This window comes from Canis lupus, chromosome 36 (assembly GCF_048164855.1).
Source record: "Canis lupus baileyi chromosome 36, mCanLup2.hap1, whole genome shotgun sequence".
Classification (NCBI taxonomy): domain Eukaryota; kingdom Metazoa; phylum Chordata; class Mammalia; order Carnivora; family Canidae; genus Canis; species Canis lupus.
In genome coordinates, this window is record NC_132873.1 from 18,915,006 (window position 1) to 18,934,195 (window position 19,190).

General features: G+C 35.7%; 1 protein-coding gene and 1 long non-coding RNA gene across 12 annotated transcripts in view; one reads left to right on the forward strand and one right to left on the reverse strand.

The window, feature by feature from the left end:
- The window catches only part of NBEAL1 (neurobeachin like 1), a 178,014-nt gene that overhangs the window by 70,844 nt on the left and 87,980 nt on the right, over window positions 1-19,190 (reverse strand). For 10 of the 11 annotated variants that reach the window (XR_012024946.1, XM_072812973.1, XM_072812975.1 and 7 more), the window contains 7 exons: window positions 15,541-15,629; window positions 12,851-13,426; window positions 12,326-12,501; window positions 11,462-11,615; window positions 11,043-11,171; window positions 5,394-5,699; window positions 5,148-5,297 (listed from right to left, as the gene is read on the reverse strand). Coding sequence is in view for 10 of the 11 variants with exons in the window: in XM_072812973.1 (XP_072669074.1) it covers window positions 5,148-5,297; window positions 5,394-5,699; window positions 11,043-11,171; window positions 11,462-11,615; window positions 12,326-12,501; window positions 12,851-13,426; window positions 15,541-15,629 (1,580 nt within the window). In the remaining variant the exon portion in view is untranslated. The remainder of the gene's footprint in view (window positions 1-5,147; window positions 5,298-5,393; window positions 5,700-11,042; window positions 11,172-11,461; window positions 11,616-12,325; window positions 12,502-12,850; window positions 13,427-15,540; window positions 15,630-19,190) is intronic. The other variant, XM_072812976.1, reaches the window with a different exon arrangement.
- Window positions 6,226-19,190, forward strand: part of LOC140625620 (uncharacterized) — a 34,114-nt gene continuing 21,149 nt past the window's right edge. Inside the window, exon 1 of the long non-coding RNA XR_012024964.1 lies at window positions 6,226-6,439. This is a non-coding gene — a long non-coding RNA (uncharacterized lncRNA). The remainder of the gene's footprint in view (window positions 6,440-19,190) is intronic.

Below are 19,190 nucleotides of genomic sequence, written 5' to 3' on the forward strand. Positions count from 1 at the left end.
TAATGAAGCATGATTCTAACTATAATCCATTGTATTTTGTAAAATTTTAAAAATATAATAAATAAACATGTGAAGAACTTCAAAAATGGGGATCCCTGAGTGGCGCAGCGGTTTAGTGCCTGCCTTTGGCCCAGGGCGCGATCCTGGAGACCCAGGATCGAATCCCACGTCGGGCTCCAGGTGCGTGGAGCCTGCTTCTCTCTGCCTGTGTCTCTGCCTCTCTCTCTCTCTCTCTCTGTGACTATCATAAATAAATAAAAATTAAAAAAAAAAAGAACTTCAAAAATGTAATATACCTCAATAGAGGATTTTTAAACTCAAAGTTATTAACCTCATATAGTCAAATAAAAGTATCTTCCTTTGGTATCCTTTGGTTTTTAAAACAATGGATTGAGACTCATGATTAAAAGTAGAAGGAAGAGTAACCACATCCATACTACTACTGGGAAACTGAAAGACAATGCCAAAAACAAAAGAAATCTACAGGAGCAAATCTCTCACAACGAAAAATTTCATCATGTGGACTGCTCTATGAATAACATCCTAGTTATCAGCAAATGAATTCACATACTTTTCCAGTTTTCAGGATAAAACAGACCCTGCTAATAGAATGGGTTCTCTCAAGAAAGAATGCTAAGCCCTTAAAGTTTTACAGTTTTCAAAAAGACAAGTGGTAAGACTGACTTATCTGACTCACACTGATATTCACCTATCACGAAGGAACCAAATTAACAGTATTAATTTGTTTCAAAAATCGATCTGAATTATGTTGAAAAGAACAGTTAAAGATATGGATTTAGATATGGATTTATTTTTTTTAAAAGACCTTATTTATTTATTCATGAGAGACAGAGAGAAAGGCAGAGACAGGCAGAGGGAGAAGCAGGTTCCCTGTAGGGAGCCTGATTCAGGACTCAATCCCAGGATCCTGAGATCATGACCTGAGCCAAAGGCACTCAACCACTGAGCCACCCAGGTGCCCCTAGATATGGATTCAAAAGACATCTTTCAGAGAAGCAGTACAGCAGACTGTGGTTCATAATATAGTATAACTCTGGGGGTGCCTGAGTGGTTCAGTTGGGTAAGCACCTGCCTTCAGCTCTGGTCATGATCTTAGGATCCTTCGATCGCCCTGCATTGGACTCAGCGGGGAGTCTGTGTCTCCCTTTCCCTCTGTTCCTCCCCACAGCTTGCAGGCACATCTCTCTCTCTCTCTCTCATATAAATAAATGAAAGTCTTAAAACAACAACAGCAACAACAAAACAACTCTGGAGTTAGGCCTGGGTACAAATCTTAACTACTTAATTCTGTGAAGCTTAGTATCCTCATCTCTAAGATGAGGTTGACAATAATTGTCATCGAAAAAGATTAAGACTTAAAGTGCTTAATACAGTGCCAGAAAAGTAGTAAGCTCTTAGTAAAACGGAGCAGTTGTTACTATAATTGTTATTATAATTATTACTAGACCTTTGGGAAATCAATGATTTGGAATTAACAAATATTTAACACAAATCATTGCTAAGAAAACTGAAGAAGTCATGACAGTTCCATAATAATAAAACATCAATTTTAGAGTTGATGAGTTCAAGCAATAAGAATATTTTACGGTTAGGTTTCCCTAGAAAAGCTAAGGGTGAAATTACAGAGAAAGTGTTGATTGGAACAGAAACAGAACTTCTATGAGGGCAATATAACAGTATTTATCATAAGTGTTGCATCCAGTAATTCCACTTATTCTAGGAAAGCCATCCGGGATAAGCATAAAAATATGACCATAAAGATGATCAATACTACATATAATAAAGAAAACAAAGCTAAATTAGATCTAAAACTTGGACATAAATTTAAATATGTCCTAATGCATAATATAATGGACTACTTAATGCAGTCATATAATGGCATGAAAAGATGTTCACAATACTTTTTAAGAAAAAGTATAGCAAACAAAAACTGTGCCATTTTGGTTTAACCAAATATATACATAAAAGCCAGGAAAGATATATACCAAAATGTTAATAGTAGTGGATTACTTTTTATACTATTTTATGTAATAAATATATTTTTATTTGGTCATCCTTGTTTCAACATGTTTATTTTTAGATCCTGTATGTATTTTGTTAGATTGATATCTAAGTATTTTATTCTTTTTTGAGTTATTATAAATAGTTCTTTTTCAAAATTTCACATTCCAACTGTTCACTGTTAGTATATAGAAATATGATTAAATTTTGTGTACTGATCTTGTGTCCTGCAGTATTGCTAAGCTCATTAATCACAGGAGATTTTTGGTAGATTCATTAGGATTATTTACATAATCATTATTATCTGCAAATACTTTTATTACTTCTTTCCCAAGGTAAATGACTTTTATTTCTTTTTCTATCCTTTTTTTTTTTTTTTTTTTTTAAGATTTATTTGAGAGAAAGCAGGGGGAGAGGAAGGGCCAGAAGGAGAGGGAGAGAGAAAATCTCAAGCAGTCTCTGTGCTGAGCCCAAAGTGTGGCTCAATCCCATGACCCTGAGATCATGCCCTGAGCAGAAACCAAGAGTTGGATGGTCAACCCACTGAGCAACCCAGCTCCCCCTCTTTCTACTCTTAATGCATTTGCTAGGACTTACAGAGCAACAGTGACTAGAAGGGTGTTGAGAGTGGACATTCTCACCTAGTTCTCCTCTACTAAGAAAAAGTGCTCAGTTTTCTATCTTTTTTCCTCTAAAGATTATTTATTTATTTATTTATTTATTTATTTATTTATTTATTTGAGAGACAGGGAGAGAGAGAGAGAGAGAGAGCACATGCATCCACTGAAGCGAGAGGCAGGAGGAACAGAGAGAGAGAATCTCAAGCTGACTCCATGCTGAGCCTGATGTGAGGCTTGATCTCACAACCCTGAAATCACAATCTGAGTGGAAAGAAGGGTCAGATGCTTAACCGACTATGCCACCCAGGCATCCTCAGTTTTCCATCTTTAAATATAAAACTGGTTGTAGGATTTTTGTAGAGATTCTATTTCTATTTCTAGTGTGTTGAGATCTTTGATCATAAGATAGATGTTGAATTTTGTCAAATGCTTTCTCAACATCTACAGATGTGATTATATAGCTTCTTTTTAATGAATATGAATTTGGTCCATTATCATTATACTAATTATCAAATGTTGAAGCAGTCTTGCATCCCCAGTATAAACTACTGGTATAATGTATTATTTTTTTATTTATTGCTAGATCTGGTTTGTATCTATGTTCCTATGAGATATTGGTTTGTTTTCTTAGACCATTTTTGTGACTTTTAACCAGTTTAACTAATATACAGTATTATAGGAGTTTCAGGTATATTCTTGTACTATTTTTGTATGGTTTCAAAGAGGATAACATTGCCTTCATATAGTAAGTTGGGAAGTGATTCTACTTTTCTGTTTTCTGAAGAGACTGTGAGGAATTGGGTGCTATTTCTTCATTGTATGTTCACCAGAACTTACTACTGAAACCACCTGGGCCTGAAGTTTTCCCTTTTGGAAGATATTTACTTATTTGTTTTAAAGATTTTATTTATTTACTTGAGAGAGAGAGAGAGAGCATAACAGGAGCAGAGGGAGAGGAAGAAACAGGTTCCCTGCTGAGCAGGGAGCCCAACTTGGGGACTGGACCCCAGGGCCCTGAGATCATGATCTGAGCCGAAGGCAGATGCTTAACTGACTGAGTGAGTTCTGGGGACTGAGGTGCCCCAGAAGTTTGTTTTTTTCTTTTTTTTTTTTTTTTTTTAAGATTTTATCCATTTATTCATGAAAGACAGAGAGAGAAAAAGAGAGAGAGACAGAGACAGAGAGAGAGAGGCAGAGACACAGGCAGAGAGAGAAGCAGGCTCCATGCAGGGAGCCCAACGCGGTACTCGACCCCAGGTCTCCAGGATCAAGCCCTGGGCTAAAGTCGGTGCTAAACCGCTGAGCCACCTGGGCTGCCCCTCAGAAGGTTTTTAAACTATAAGTTCAATTTCTTTAATAGGTAAGGCTATCTAGGCTACCAATTTATTATTGAATTTGTTTTGGAAATTTATATTTGTCAGGAAATTGATCCATTAAGTTATCTTATTTATGTGCATAGATTGGTTTGTGGCAGTCTCTTATTATCATGTTGATGTCTGTGGAGTCACTGGGGATATCTCCTGTCATTCCTGGTAATAAAATTTTTCACTTTCTTTTTTTGCTTTTTCAATCTGGCTACAAGTTTATCAATTTTATTGACATTTTCAAAAGTATTTATTTATTTTAGTATTAATTTTAGAAAGAGAGCATGAGAGTGAGTGGGGGGAAAGGGGAGATTGAGAGGGAGGGTCTCAAGTAGACTCCACACCGAGCATGGAACCTAATGCAGGGCTCAACTTTACAAACCTGAGAGCACAATCTGACCTGAAACCAAGTGTCAGATGCTAAACCAAGTGCACCACCCAGGCACCTCAATTATATTGACATTTTAAAGAACTAGATTTTAGTTTTATTAATTTTCTCTATTGTTTTTCCTGCTTCCAATTTCATTGATTTCTGATCTTATTTTTATTAGTTTCTTATTTAGAAACCCGTTTAGATTAATTTTCTTTCTCTAAGGCAGAAATTTAAATTATTAATTTTAAGTCTTTCTTCTTTTCTAAAGCAAGTATTTAGTACTATATTCTCTAAGTGGGGCGCCTAGGTGGCTCAGTCAGTTAAGCGCCTCCTTTCTGCTCAGGTCATGATTCCGGAGTCCTGGGATTGAACCCTGCCTGGTCGGGCTTCCTGCTCAACGGGAAGCCTACCTCTCCCTCTCCTGCTCTCCCTGTGTGTGGTCCCTCTCTCTCTCTCTGTCAAATAAGTAGATAAAATCAATCAATCAATCAATGTTCATTCTCTAAGCACTGATATATATCCAGCCTCCTTAGAGATATGTACTATCAGTTTAACAGACTTTTTACACACCCACTATACACAGAACATTTTGACACTGACTTTTAAACTGTTACTGATCAGTCTTTTTCTTTTAATTCTGAAATAGTTTTTAAACATAGGAAATACCATTTGTTTTCAAAGTTCAGACTTGTTATTACTCTCACTTGAATATTAAATGCTTGAAATCAACATAAAAAACTGATAATAAAAACAATGTGTATTTTTTACCTGAAACTTAAGCTTGCTTTCTCCTCCTTCCCGGTCTCGTTTATGCATATTCACCATTAAGGCTTCATAACAATTCTTCCAATAAAGTGCCATGCTCTCATGATTATTATAAAATGTATGGGTTTCATACTGCTTCATGTAAGGCACAATCTTGTAAAAATATATATATATATACAGAAAATTTTAAACACACTTTTATAAAAATGACAACTTTGAAAATTTTCACTCAAAATAGACAAAACTTACATATTTTTCGATGTAAACTTGCCATTCATTTGAACTGCAATATTCTTGAAAATCTTCAAAAAATGAAGAACTACCATTGGTAAAAGGTAAAGAAGGCAGGTGCAAGTTCATGAAGAGAAGCTCATAAATTTTGGAAACCAGGGTACGGACCAGGGGAATCAGAAATGAGTAGATTTCAGTCTGTTCCTTGATTGACTGACTTAGAACATGTTCCAGCTTCCCTAAAATGTAACATGCTTCATTCTGATTTTCAATCACTTTGGTCTGAAGAAGGGTGTTTAGTTTAGCTGATGCCATTGCACAAACCTGAGGAAAACAGTATAGGTGAGAAAAAAACAGAATAAAGCAGACAGCAAAAGTTGTTTGGCTCTTCTGAAGTCTTTTTTTTTTCTAATCAATTATAAAAGCAGAATACATAGAAAAGGTGTGGTGGATAATCACCCCACCATCCGGGACACCTGGGTGGCTCCGCGGTTGAGCATGTGTCTTTCCTCAGGGTGTGATACTGGAGTCCCGGGATTGAGTCCCACATTCGGCTTCCTACATGGAGCCTGCTTCTCCCTTTGCCTGTGTCTCTCCCTCTCTCTCTCGGTCTCTCCTGAATAAATGAAATCTTAAAAAAAAGAAATCACCTCAACATCCATTCCACTCCTCCTTATAGTCTGCAAGGATAGGGGAATTATTCCATCTCTAGTTCCAAAAATAGGTCCTAAAAGATATAAGCCCAACAGAATACCCAACCACTTTGCACAGTGAGTGGTTCAGGTAACTAATCTTTCAGTAAACTTACGTCACTGCTTTCATCACAGGGATTCATTTGGGGATGGGTTTTACTAGTCAAGTTCAGAACTTTTACTAGTAACTGTCAAGAACTCTGAAGATTCTCAGATTTTGCCTTGCCTCCAGCTAACAAGTTAGCCTGCCACTTTTTTCATAGATGCTGGTGGAAGACATGAAACTCCTGGCTCAAAGACAAAGATCTATAGCAGTCACAACAGCCAGAATATCAGTCTTTGCCCTGGTTCCCTGAACTGCAAGATGAACAGGTAAGAGATGAACAGGGTAGATGATGCTTGCACATGCAGTGGCTGCAGTATAGGGGAGGAACCCTAAGTATAAGGAACCCCTATCTTCTATATCAGGCAGTAAACTGAATTTTGCCTTGGAGGGAGACACTATTATACTGGATAGTAAACAAACCTGCCTTTTGCTCTGGAGGGAGACATAATCTCTGTCTTCCAAAGTTGTTCACTATGCCTGCATCCTCAAATTGTAGTTCAAAACAAAGACATTTAGTGTCTCCACTTATAAAATATGCAGAAACACATGAGATCCATGAAGAACTGTCTACCAACAGTGACAGTAGGAAGAAGTACTCTTTTTCCTTTTTTTTTTTTAATTTTTATTTTTTTATTTATTTATGATAGTCACGGGGGGTGGGGGGAGGCAGAGACATAGGCAGAGGGAGAAGCAGGCTCCATGCACCGGGAGCCCGATGTAGGATTCGATCCCAGGTCTTCAGGATCGCGCCCTGGCCAAAGGCAGGCGCCAAACTGCTGCGCCACCCAGGGATCCCTCCTTCTTTTTTTTAAAGATTGTATTTATTTGAGAGAGAAAATATGAGTCTTATTACCTTCAAAATGACGAAAAATGAGAGAAAAGAGTAAAGTATCAGAACCTGACATCATTTCAAAATTGTATTTGTGTCAAACACTGATCTGAGCTGTATGCACAGATCTTTGCAGACCAAGGCAATAAAAAACCTTAGGCAGTCTTTATACACAAGCCCTAAAAGAGACAAACAGCACTGTTTCTCCAGTGGCTCAAGACTTTAACTGGCTCAAGACTTTAACTTTTCTACTTTTAACTGAAGTGTCTACTGGTGAAATTTTTCTAATCTCCTCAGACTTTCCCCAATCCTCCATGTTAGCATCTGAATCTGACTAAAGCAGCTTACTTCTAATAGAGACCAACAAAGATAAGAAAAAAGGCCACTGGGATGCCTGGGTGGCTCCATGGTTGGGCGTCTGCCTTTGGCTCAAGGCTTGATCTTGGGATCTAGGATTGAGTCCCACATCAGGCTCCCTGCAGGGAGCCTGCTTCTCCCTCTGCCTATGTCTCTGCCTTTCTCTCTCTGTGTCTCTTATGAATAAATAAATAAAATCTTTAAAAAAAAGAAAAAAGGCCATAAAAAACTCACCATCTAGGAAATACCAATGCTAATAATTCTAGGCTTTTTACCTATGTGTTTTTTTAAAATACCATTTAACATAAAAAGTTGCATATCTAGTGCTTTGTTTTTAACTTAATATCATGGTATTAAGTAAACTATAAACTTCTATATTTATTTAAAAGTATAAAGATACTTTTAAATGAATATAATATATTTGACCACTGTCTTAATTTTGCATACACACACACACACACCATAAAGACATATAGGATTCCCCTACCCTCATAAAGAATACTGCATTAGGGTCACCTGAAAAATACAAAAATTACCAATGCCCTAGTTCCTCCATTCTGATGTAATTACTAAGGGTGATGTCCCACAAAGGTATTTCTAAAAAGCTCCTCCAGGTGATTTCATGTTCTCATTGCTCGCTGAGATAAAACAACTAAGGGAGGAGGAAACCAGACAAAATGAAGACCATCTGCTCCATCTACATAAATCAACAACCACCTAGTCCTGCCTTTGAGATAAGCTAGGAAATATTGACATTTATGTTACATCTAATACTTATATACTAGCAATTAACTAATAAGTATGAGCCAAACAAAACAAATTTGTAACCCGATTGCAAAAAAGCTCTATTAATAACCTGTATAGGGAAAGAAGCTCCTTTCCTGGCCTTTAACATGCACAACCTCAGAGAAATATGTTTTTATTCTTCAGAGAATAAAATTAAACTAGCAAGTAAAAAATGTTTTAGATTACTAACTACTGGTAAACAAGGTATCTATAGTTTCTGTACTCAAATTTTTTTTAAGATTTATTTATTTATTCATGATAGACACACAGAGAGAGAGAGGCAGAGACACAGGAGGATGGAGAAACAGGCTCCATGCCAGGAGCCCGAGGCGGGGCTCGATCCTGGGACTCCAGGATCGTGCCCCGGGCCAAGGGCAGGCGCTAAACCACTGAGCCACCCAGGGATATCCTGTACTCTATTTTTTGCCTTCAGTTTTTTAAAAAAATTTAAATTCAATTTAATTAACATATATTGGATTAGTTTCAGAGGTAGAATTTAGTGATTCTTCAGATCACATAACACTCAGTGCTCATTACGTCACGTGTCCATCACCCACTTATCCCATCCCCCCACCAACCTCCCGTCAGCAACCTTCAGTTTTTTCCCTATAGTGAAGTCTTTTATGGTTTGCCTCCCTGATTTCCTCTTATTTTTCCTTCCCTTCCCCTATGTTCATCTGTTTTGTTTCACTCACGAACAATGAAAGAGTTTCATTCACAATGAAAGTAGAGTGTGATCATTCCACGTATGAGTGAAATCATATGGAATTTGTCTTTCTCTGACTGACTTATTCCTCTTAGCAGAATACCCCCTAGTTCCATCTACCTTGCTGCAAATGGCAAAACTTCATTCTTTTTGATGGCTGAGTAATATCCCATTGTGTGTGTGTATATATATATATCACATCTTCTTTATCCATTTGTCAATGGACATCTGGACTCTTTCTATATTTTGACTACTGTCAGACACTGCTGCTATAAACACTGGAGTGCACCTGCCCCTTTGAACCTCTATTTAACAAGGATTTTTAGAGCCCTACTATGGGATAGGTATTGTATATTAAATGGTGAACAAACATATTTTATTTGTAAAAAGTGAAGGTGGCTAGAAGTAGGAAAAAAAAAGAGTCCTCATATTTAAAATAACTAACTGGCATGCTGGGTGCAACTGCTTTAATTGCCATTAGGCTAATATTAATGAAAAAACCCCAAAAGCTATCCTCATTTTATTTTTAGGTAGAGAAAAAAAAGAGTACTATCATGAACATCTATATATACAAAGGCTGTTTGGTATTTTGTATTATTACCTGACGCTATAGTTTTAGAGCAGAATTACTAGATAAAGAGTGTGATCATTTTTTTAAGTACCTAATTCATATATTTTCAAATTGTATTTGAATGGCTGCATATTCAAGCTTCCACCATCCATATATCAGAAAGCCCATCTCCTTATTTAGTTTTTCTGCATTTTCCATGTTTCTACAATGAACATGTTATTTTTATGATTAAAAAAGGTATTTTCTAAAAGGTAGTAAGTAATATGTAGAAATGAGTTTAATATAATTTTAAGAGAAAGGAAAATAAAATTATCAAAATATGTGATCATTTCAATCATCTGAAAAAAAACATCTCGTTATGTTTTTGTGTATTTTCCATAATGAGCATATGTTACTTTTACAATTAGAAAAAAAAAATCTACTGAAAAGTAAGGCCTTTTAAAAATATGGCAACCTAATGGAATTTAACCTGTCCATGTTTTCATCAACATTACAGTAAGTTTATACATATTGGAAACCATCCCCACCTCCAGCTTCTTTCCCCAAGTACTTAAAATTCCAGTATGAAAAGAAAATAAAAAAGGCCAGGTAAACAGCAAGGGATACATGTCATGATTAATCCAACCAAGGTTCTCCAATGTAAACAGGGAGATGATGGACTAAAATTTATGTGGAACTTTTCCAATCTTTAAAATTTTTAATTAAAAACAGAAATAATATTCCTTGGTCCATATGTTATTTATCTGTTTTTGAAAACCTAACACAATGCTCATACTAGGTATTCAGTGTTTGATGGATTAAAAAATATGGTATATAATGTAAAACTGGATTAGTAAAAAGACTTTGAAAGAAAAAAAAATAATTTTCCTAAAAATATAAGCCTTAAACTACACACGTATAATAACATGTATAAATAGTCTAGGCAGGTTTTTACCTCCTAGCTACATTAAATATACATAATATGAGTAACAACTCCTTGTGTAAGCTATATATAAATCTTTTTTTTTTTTTAAGATTTTGTTTATTTATTAATGACAGACACACAAAGAAAAAGAAAGGCAGAGACACAGGCAGAGGAAGAAGCAGGCTCCATGCAGGGAGCGCAATGCAGAACTCGATCCCAGTACCCCAGAATCACACCCTGACCCGAAGGCAGATGCTCAACCGTGGAGCCACCCAGGCACCCTATGTATAAATCCTTTTATTTTTTTTAAAGATTTATTTATTTATTTATTCATGATAGACACAGAGAGAGAGAGAGGCAGAGACACAGGAGGAGGGAGAAGCAGGCTCCAGGCTGGGAGCCCAACGCAGGACTCAATCCCGGGACTCCAGGGATCGCGCCCTGGGGCCAAAGGCAGGAACTAAACCGCTGAGCTAGGGATCCCCTGTATAAATCCTTTAAAGGAAAACTTAAAATTATACTGTGCCATATACATCAGGAAGAAACAACCAACGAGCTGCCTCTGAAGCCTCTTTCTGATTAACAAAACTGAAACTACAGTGAAATCAGATATTTTTAAACTAATAAAAAAATTATGTACTATCATTTTGTTAGTACACGAATAATTCCTATGCCTCATGCAAAGTATAGAAGATAATGCAAAAGAATTGACAAACCTGCACATTACCCCTGCCAATGAAACCTAGAAGCAACTGGATTTGAATTTGAGGAAGTTCTCTCCATATTGTACTTTCAGAACAGCAAACTGACAGACCATCAAAGAGCAGCATCAGATCCTCTAAAAGCTATCACAAGGGAAAAATTGAGAAATAAAAACATTCCATTTTAATACCTACTGGTGAGTTTTCCCCAACAGTAATACATACCATATATATTTCAAAATTAGTTCAATTGGTAAAAAGCTAAAAGAATTATCCTAGTAATAGCTAATGAAATCTGTTAATGATTTATCACATCTTATCCATGTTTGTTGTATCTGATTAAATAGTAATGCTCTAAAAAGAGGGGGCACAAAATTTTGTTGAATAAAGTCCTTGACAACCAGAAAAATAATATCAAAGAATTATTACTGTACCTTCTCAGTCCACATGTTTGAATTAACAAGCCCCTCTGACTGCAGAAAGTCCTGTATGATCACAATGAGTCGTAAGGCATTATCAGCAGTTACTGGATTAGTTTTGGATTCTCTGTTTTCTGTGATTGCCCATTCTAACATTTTCTGTAGCAAACTAAATGCAAAACAAATTCCTTTTAAAATCATTTTAAGTTTAGCAAAATAGTAAAACATGAAAAAAAAACCCTAGTTATTCATTAATATGCCTGTAATCTGCAAAGATACACACTTACTGGCAGGGATCAGAGGACATTTAATAACAATGAAGCACCTTTTAACATCTGAAGTATATATCTTTAATAAATGTAATACAAAAGGAAAGTAAAAATTATGTTTTATTTAACTATAAAAAAGCTGTTAAAATAATTCAAATTTCATTCTCTATGAGATACTTAAAAGTTTCTTTAAAGCTGGAAATTGAGGTAAGAAAAAAAGGCCTTATTATGTCTTTTAGAAGGTCTAGCCCTGCAGAGAACTCTAAATGTTTTAGTGAAGCAATTTTTATGAAAATACACTTGCTTCCCTCACATAGAAACTAATTTGGACAAGACTGTAGAACATGATGCCTAACTTATTACAAAACTAATTTAAACAACAAGGAATATAAAATCACTAAAATCCAAACTAAAAATTTAAATCTCCTCCTACTTTTGGATTTCTCTTTAGATTTCACTAAAATGGCAACAGAGGAAAAAAGGGGGCTGAGCACAAAGTTTCTCCTTTTCCCTCACTACACCTACTAAATCATGAATAAATGTTCAATAAATAACACTTTAGACTCCTTTACTTCAAAAGGAAAGGGTAAATCACCAACAGAATGCTTACATTAATTTTATTTCATCTGATGGTCTAAGTAGTTCACTGGATATTCCTGGTTTAGTTAGTGCTGAAAACACTTGTCCCCGTTCAATCCAAGTATCATCATCAGACTTTTCTAGTCCCTTACACATTACATAGTTCAAAATATTTGTCAGTAATTGAAGAAGCTCCTCCTCACATCTCTATAAAAAAGATAAACTAATATTAAATCATTGAAAGGAGATGGTGTTAAAAGCACATAAAAAGAACCATCACATATACTGACTATAATCACTTAACACATTTTTAAAGTGTCTTGATGAACCAGGAACTTTGCTAAGTAGGCCCTAGAGATATGAAGATGAGTAAGACACTGGCTTTGTTCTCAAGACACAATTTAATGATTCTAGGCTTCCAAAATCTTAGATCATAAGACTTATAACATGAATATAATACGAAATTTTTAACAATTACACATTTCTAAGGATTACAAGTGTAAAACAGACATGCGAAGAAAAAAAAAACAGCATTTGGATAAATAAGTAATTTTACCTCTTGGCTTTCAAGTAAAGAGAAGTCATCACCGAACCCTGTATCACTTATGATGCTGCTCTCTTTGTCAGACTGCACAGAAAATGACTTAGTAGATTCTATTGGGGATGGCGTGCTAGGCAGGCTGTCTGGCATGTGACTTCCATTGTCACTCAGTTCACATGAATCTATTCCACTGAGATCTAAACTCAAATGTGAAAGGTTATTATTCCAGAATTCTTCTTGATTCTCTGATTTGAAAGATAATTCTCCCACAGAACTATCTTCTTGAAATAATGGTGTGTTTGAGTCTAGAGAGTGTCTATCCTCTAAACTCCATTGATCTGAAGGCACATTAGCTGAGGCAAAAGAGTTGATTTTTTCTTCATCAGTCTTTTCATCAAAGTTCCTCCTGGTATCTTCAGCTGATATATTTTTATCATTGTCTTTCATTGAAACAGCCCTACTGTGCTTATGAAGAGTATTCCCATTTTCAAAATTCATTTTTAAAAAAAGTTTAACTAAAGTGTCTTGCCAACCCACTTGTTGGGATATTTGATGTGCTGCATCTGGTTGGGACTGCAAAATCTGTAAAATCTACAAAGAGATTAAGAATACAAAATTCGTCAAAATATGCAGTACTTCACATCAAAAACAGTTTCTTTTCAGTTATTTTAATGGCAGTGTAATTTAATGAGAAACTGTGGGAAGATATACTTTCAAAATATCATGTTCTTAACTGGATTACAAACTATCTGGAGGGTATACATTGTGTTTTTAAGTAATCTGCATATTACTCATTTTACAGAGTACTTAAATATTTGCTGAAAGAAAAAAAGGAAAAAAATGATCTTCTACGTATCAACAACACTCATGTTATTAATTTAATCTGGTCAAAGAGAATGAAGATATATATATATAAAATGTAATATAGTTACCTCCTCTCAACTAAATACTTTCCATGAGCCTACTACATTTGTTTAGCAAATACTGAATATATACTATGTACCAGGTCTCATTCTGGCCCTAGGGTTAAAGGAGTAAATAAGACACACAAACACTTTAATAGACTCTAGATATCCCAAGAATGTTTCCCCATCTTATTTTCTTTTCCAGGGAAAGTTAATGGTTGCTTGTGCAAAAACATTTTTTCCCCATTAACTATATATTGTACAAACACTAATTCCAATAAGATGGATACTGCTATTTAGCTGGAAAAAGAAACTGAAATTAAAGAACAGACACTGACATGTCAGTGTATATGATCTCTACTACCCAACTGATTCCAATTTTTGGATTAAAACAAGTTCTGCAATGAGTTGCAATAAGTCACAATGACACGAAGTTCCTTTCCTTATTAATGCTATTGGTAAGCTACTATTATGCTACTGAAGCAGAATATCAATTTTTTCTAAGCAAAAAAATTCTGATTTCATGATTTTAAAATTTCTATAAAATAAGACTTATTTTATGTCTACTTTATAAACATATAATGGATAAAACTAGGCTGCACTGAAAGCTCTTTTCAAATGGAAAGGATCAATCCATATGACTAGCTTCAAGGACAATACAGCAAAATCCATCAAAATGTGAAATATGAATACACTCTGACACAGCAATTCCATTTCATGGACTATAACCTACAGATGAATTACCAAAAAAAGGGAAAAATATATGTAAAAAGGTGTTCTTAGCAGAAGTTTAACATAGAAAAACAGGAAACAACCTAAATGTCCATGAATAGGGAACCAGGTAACACTTTATACAACAGCCACAGAATAAAAACTATACACAGCTGCTAAAGAGAAAGATATATATCCAGACTTACTAATGGCATAATTAGGGAGTAAAATTAAAAAGAAAACCAAGGAAGCAAATTAAACAGTAGGTCAGTGATTGCTAGTAGAGGAGAGGGTTATAATCAGGAAGAAGCTCACAGGATAACTATTTCTTGACTTAGTTAAAGGGATGTACTGGGGGTGCCTGGGTGACTCAGTTAAGCAACTGCTTTTGGCTCAGGTTATGATCCTGGGGTCCTGGGATTAAAACCTACATAAGGCTCCCTGCAAAGGTGGGGAATCTGTTTCCCCTCTCTCTTTGTGATCTCTCTCACTTTCACTCTCTCAAATTTATTTTTTAAAAAGATTTTATTTATTCATTCATGAGAGAGACAGAGAAAAAGGCAGAGACATAGGCAGAGGCAGAAGCAGGCTCCCTATGGGGAGCCTGATGTGGGACTCAATCCCAGGACTCTGGGATCACGACCTGAGCCGAAGGCAGACATTCAACCACTGAGCCACCCAGGCATCCCTCAAATAAGTAAATTTTTAAAAAATCTTAAAGGGATGCAATGAAGGCAAGTCACTGTTGCTCTTCCACAAAGATCCAATGATTCAGAAATTCTACAATAATGGTATATGAATCAGAAATGGTCACAATTGTTGACACCTTATTCTTCTAATAAATTTTTTACTGTGGAAAGGGCCCATTTCCAGGAGACCATGCAAAGCTAAGAACACATTTTTATGCTGATTTTGTGACTACATGAAGTTAATTCACCCCCAAAAAGGAAAGGACTTATTTATAAAATCATGTCATTTATAAAATAACAGAAATTAAAACTTATATCTGGTGTAAAATACTCAATATAAAAGTTATTCACAGTATTAACAATACTCTTATTTTTAGGTATATCTTAAAAGTTTACTAACCTTTTTGCAGACAACCACCCTGACATTTATATGTGTTCTATGAGATATATATACCACAGACAACAGATCTTTGAAATTAATAGCAGGATCTATGGTGGGGAAAAACAAAAAGTTAAAATAAAATTCCAGAGATAACCAAAGAAAGAACTGTGATAGATAATAATTGTTTCATTTTTATTTTTCTTGCTGTCAACAAGATATCCTTTATTTTTTTTCTAGCTTTGTTGAGATATAATTGCCATAAAACAGTGTATAAATTTAAGCCATACAACAGGAGGATATGACATATGTATATACTGAAAATACCCAATAAGGTTAGTTAACATCCATCACCTCAAATAGTTACCATTTTCCATTAAAGTGAAAACTTTTAAGATCTGCTCTTTTAGTAACTTTCAAGTATATAACATTGTTAATTATAGTCACCATGTTGCACATTAGATCCCCAGAATTTATTCATCTTATAACTGGAAGCTTGTACCATTTGACCACCTTCACTCATTTGCCCCACCCCCAGCCCCAGCAACTTCCAATCTACTCTCTGTCTCTAGAAGTTCAGTTTTTTGAATTTCATGCAGGAGTGAGACCATACGGTATGTGTTCTTCTCTGACTTATTTCACTTAGCATAATAATGCCCTGCTGTTGTTCTATTACAAATGGCTAGATATTATATATATATACACATATATTATTATATATATGTACACATATAAAGTTATACACACACACATCTGTTTTTAATTCTTGGAGGAACCTCCACAGTAGCTGCACTAATTTGCATTCCCAGCAACACTGCACAAGGGTTTCCCTTTCTCTGTATCTTTAGCAGCACTTGTTATCCTTTGTCTTTTTGATAACAGCCATCTCAACAGATGTGACGTGCTATCTCCTTCTAGTTTTTATTTACATTTCCCTTATACTTAGAGATGTAGAGTACCTTGTCATATACCTACAGGCTATTTGTATGTCTTTGCAAAAATGTCTATTCATGTTCTTTGCCTTTTTTTTTTTTTCTTAATTCTAGTTAGTTGACATACAGTTCAATACTGGTTTCAGGAGTAGAGTTCAGTGGTTCATCATCTACATGTAATACCCAGGGCTCATCATCACAAGTGCCCTCCTTAATACCCATCACCCATCTATCTATCTTACCCCTCCCCCCCATCCACTTCCCTCCATCAACCCTCAGTTTGTTCTCTATAGCCAAGAGTCTCTCAGGATTTCTTTCCCTCCCTTGCCTCTTCTTTCCCCCTCCCAAATGTTCATCTGATCTGTTTCTTAAATTCCACATGAGTGAAATCATATGGTATTTATCTTTTTGACTTGTTTTGCTTAGCATAATATACTCTAGCTCCAACCATGTCACTGCAAATAGCAAAATTTCTTTTTCGATGGTTGAATAGTATTTTTGATGGCTGAATATACATACACACACACACACACACACACACACAAACACACACACAAACACACACCACGTCTTCTTTATCCATTCATCAGTCCATAGGCATTTGGGCTCTTTCCGTAGTATCTATTGTTGATAATGGTGCTATAAACACTGGGGTACGTGTACTCTTCTAAATGTGTATTTCTGTATTCCTTGGGGAAATACCTAGTAGCACAATTGTTAGATCATATGGTAGTTCTATTTTTAGCTTTTTGAGGGACTGCCATAATGTTCTCCAAAGTGACTACATGAGTTTGCATTCCTACCAACAGTGGAAGAGGGTTCCCATTTCTTAGCATCCTAGCCAACACCTGTTGTTTCCTGTGATGTTAATTTTAGTTATTCTGACTGGTGTGAGATGGTATCTCATCACGGTTTTGATTTGTATTTCCCTGATTATTAGTAACGTTGAGCACCTATTCATGTGTCTGCTAGCCATCTGGATGTCTTCTTCAGAAAAATGTCTATTCGTGTCTTCTGCCCATTTCTTAACTGGATTATTTGTTTTTTGGATGTTGAGTTTAATAAGTTCTTTACAGATTTTGGATACTAACTCTTTATTAGATATGTCATTTACAAATATTTTTCTTGAGTTACTTTCTCCCACCTGTAGACTGCCTTTTCTTTCCGTTGATGGGTTTCCTCACTGTGCAGAAGCCTTTTAGTTTGATACAGTCCCACCTGTTTGTTTTTGCTTTTGTTGCTTGTGCTTTTGGTGTCATTGCCAAGACAAATGTCAAGGACTTTTCCTTATATTTTCTTCTAGGAGTTACATGATTCAGGGCTTACACTGAAATCTTTAACCCATTTTAAGTAAATTTTTGTAAATGGTATAAGATAGGGCTTCATTTTTATTCTTTTGCATATAAATACCCAGTTTTCCGCGGCCCCGGTGGCGCAGCGGTTTAGCGCCGCCTGCAGCCCAGGGCGTGATCCTGGGGACCCTGGATCGAGTCCCACATCGGGCTCTCTGTATGGTGCCTGCTTCTCCCTCTGCCTGTGTCTCTGCTCTCTCTCTCTCTCTCTGTCTCTATGAATAAATAAATAAAATCTTTTTAAAAATATAAATAAATAAATAAATACCCAGTTTTCCCAATACCACTCATTGAATAGACTATTTTTCTCCCACTGAGTATTCTTGGATCCCTTGGCAAGTATCAGTTAACCAAATATACCTGGTTTTATTTCTGGGTTTTCAATTCTATTCCACTGGTCTATGCGTGTTTTTATGCTAGTACCATACTGTTTTGATTCTATAACTTTGTAGTATAATTTGAAATCAAGACCTATGATGCTTTCAGCTATTTTCTTCTTTTTCAAGTTCTTTCTCAAAGAATAAACTGTGGGTAATAGTTATACTGAAATGACTATCTCATTTAAAATAAAGACTATTAGAGGCATCTGAGTGGCTTAGTGCCTTTGGCTCAGGTCCTGATCCTGGGATCGAGTGCCACTCAGGCTCCTTGCAAAGCTCCTTCTGTCTCTCATGAATAAATAAATAATTTTTTTTAAAAAAGGTAAAATAAAGACTGTAGAGGGGTGCCTGGCTGGCTCAGCTGGTTAACCAGCCAACTCTTGATTTTAGCTCAGGTCATTATCTTGGAATCCTGGGATCAAGCCCTATGTTGGGCTCCATGCTCAGCAGGGAGTCTGCTTGAGGATTATCTCTCTCCCTTTCCTCTTGCCCCTCCCCTCTCCTCAACTCATGCTCTGTAAAATAAAGAAATCTTTAACAAATAAGAATTACAGATATGTCTAAATTTTACAAAGAAAATGAATTTAGAATATTTGACATTCTAAGTCATAAATAACAGTTTTTTTTCTGATTGTCATACTGTTTCTTACATTATTCTTTTTTATGTACATGCCTTTTATCTTGTGTGCTTATCAATAAGATAAACCATTCAAGACAAAGAAACCTATACCTTTTGAACCCCTAGCATCTGACATAAACACTACAGTTTGTAGTACATACTAAAAAAATTTTTAAAAATGAGAAACAAAAGGATATCTGAAAGAATACTAAAATTAAGGATTTAAGCTCCCTAAACAAAAAGACAGAATGTTTTGTATGTATTTTTACTAGCATCCTTTTCTTATTATAGAGGATTCAATTATTTACTAATCAATCAATAAACAATTACTGAAGGCCTAGCAAGTAAGGCACTATGTATGCCTGGGAGAGAAAAAAACAAAAAGGTA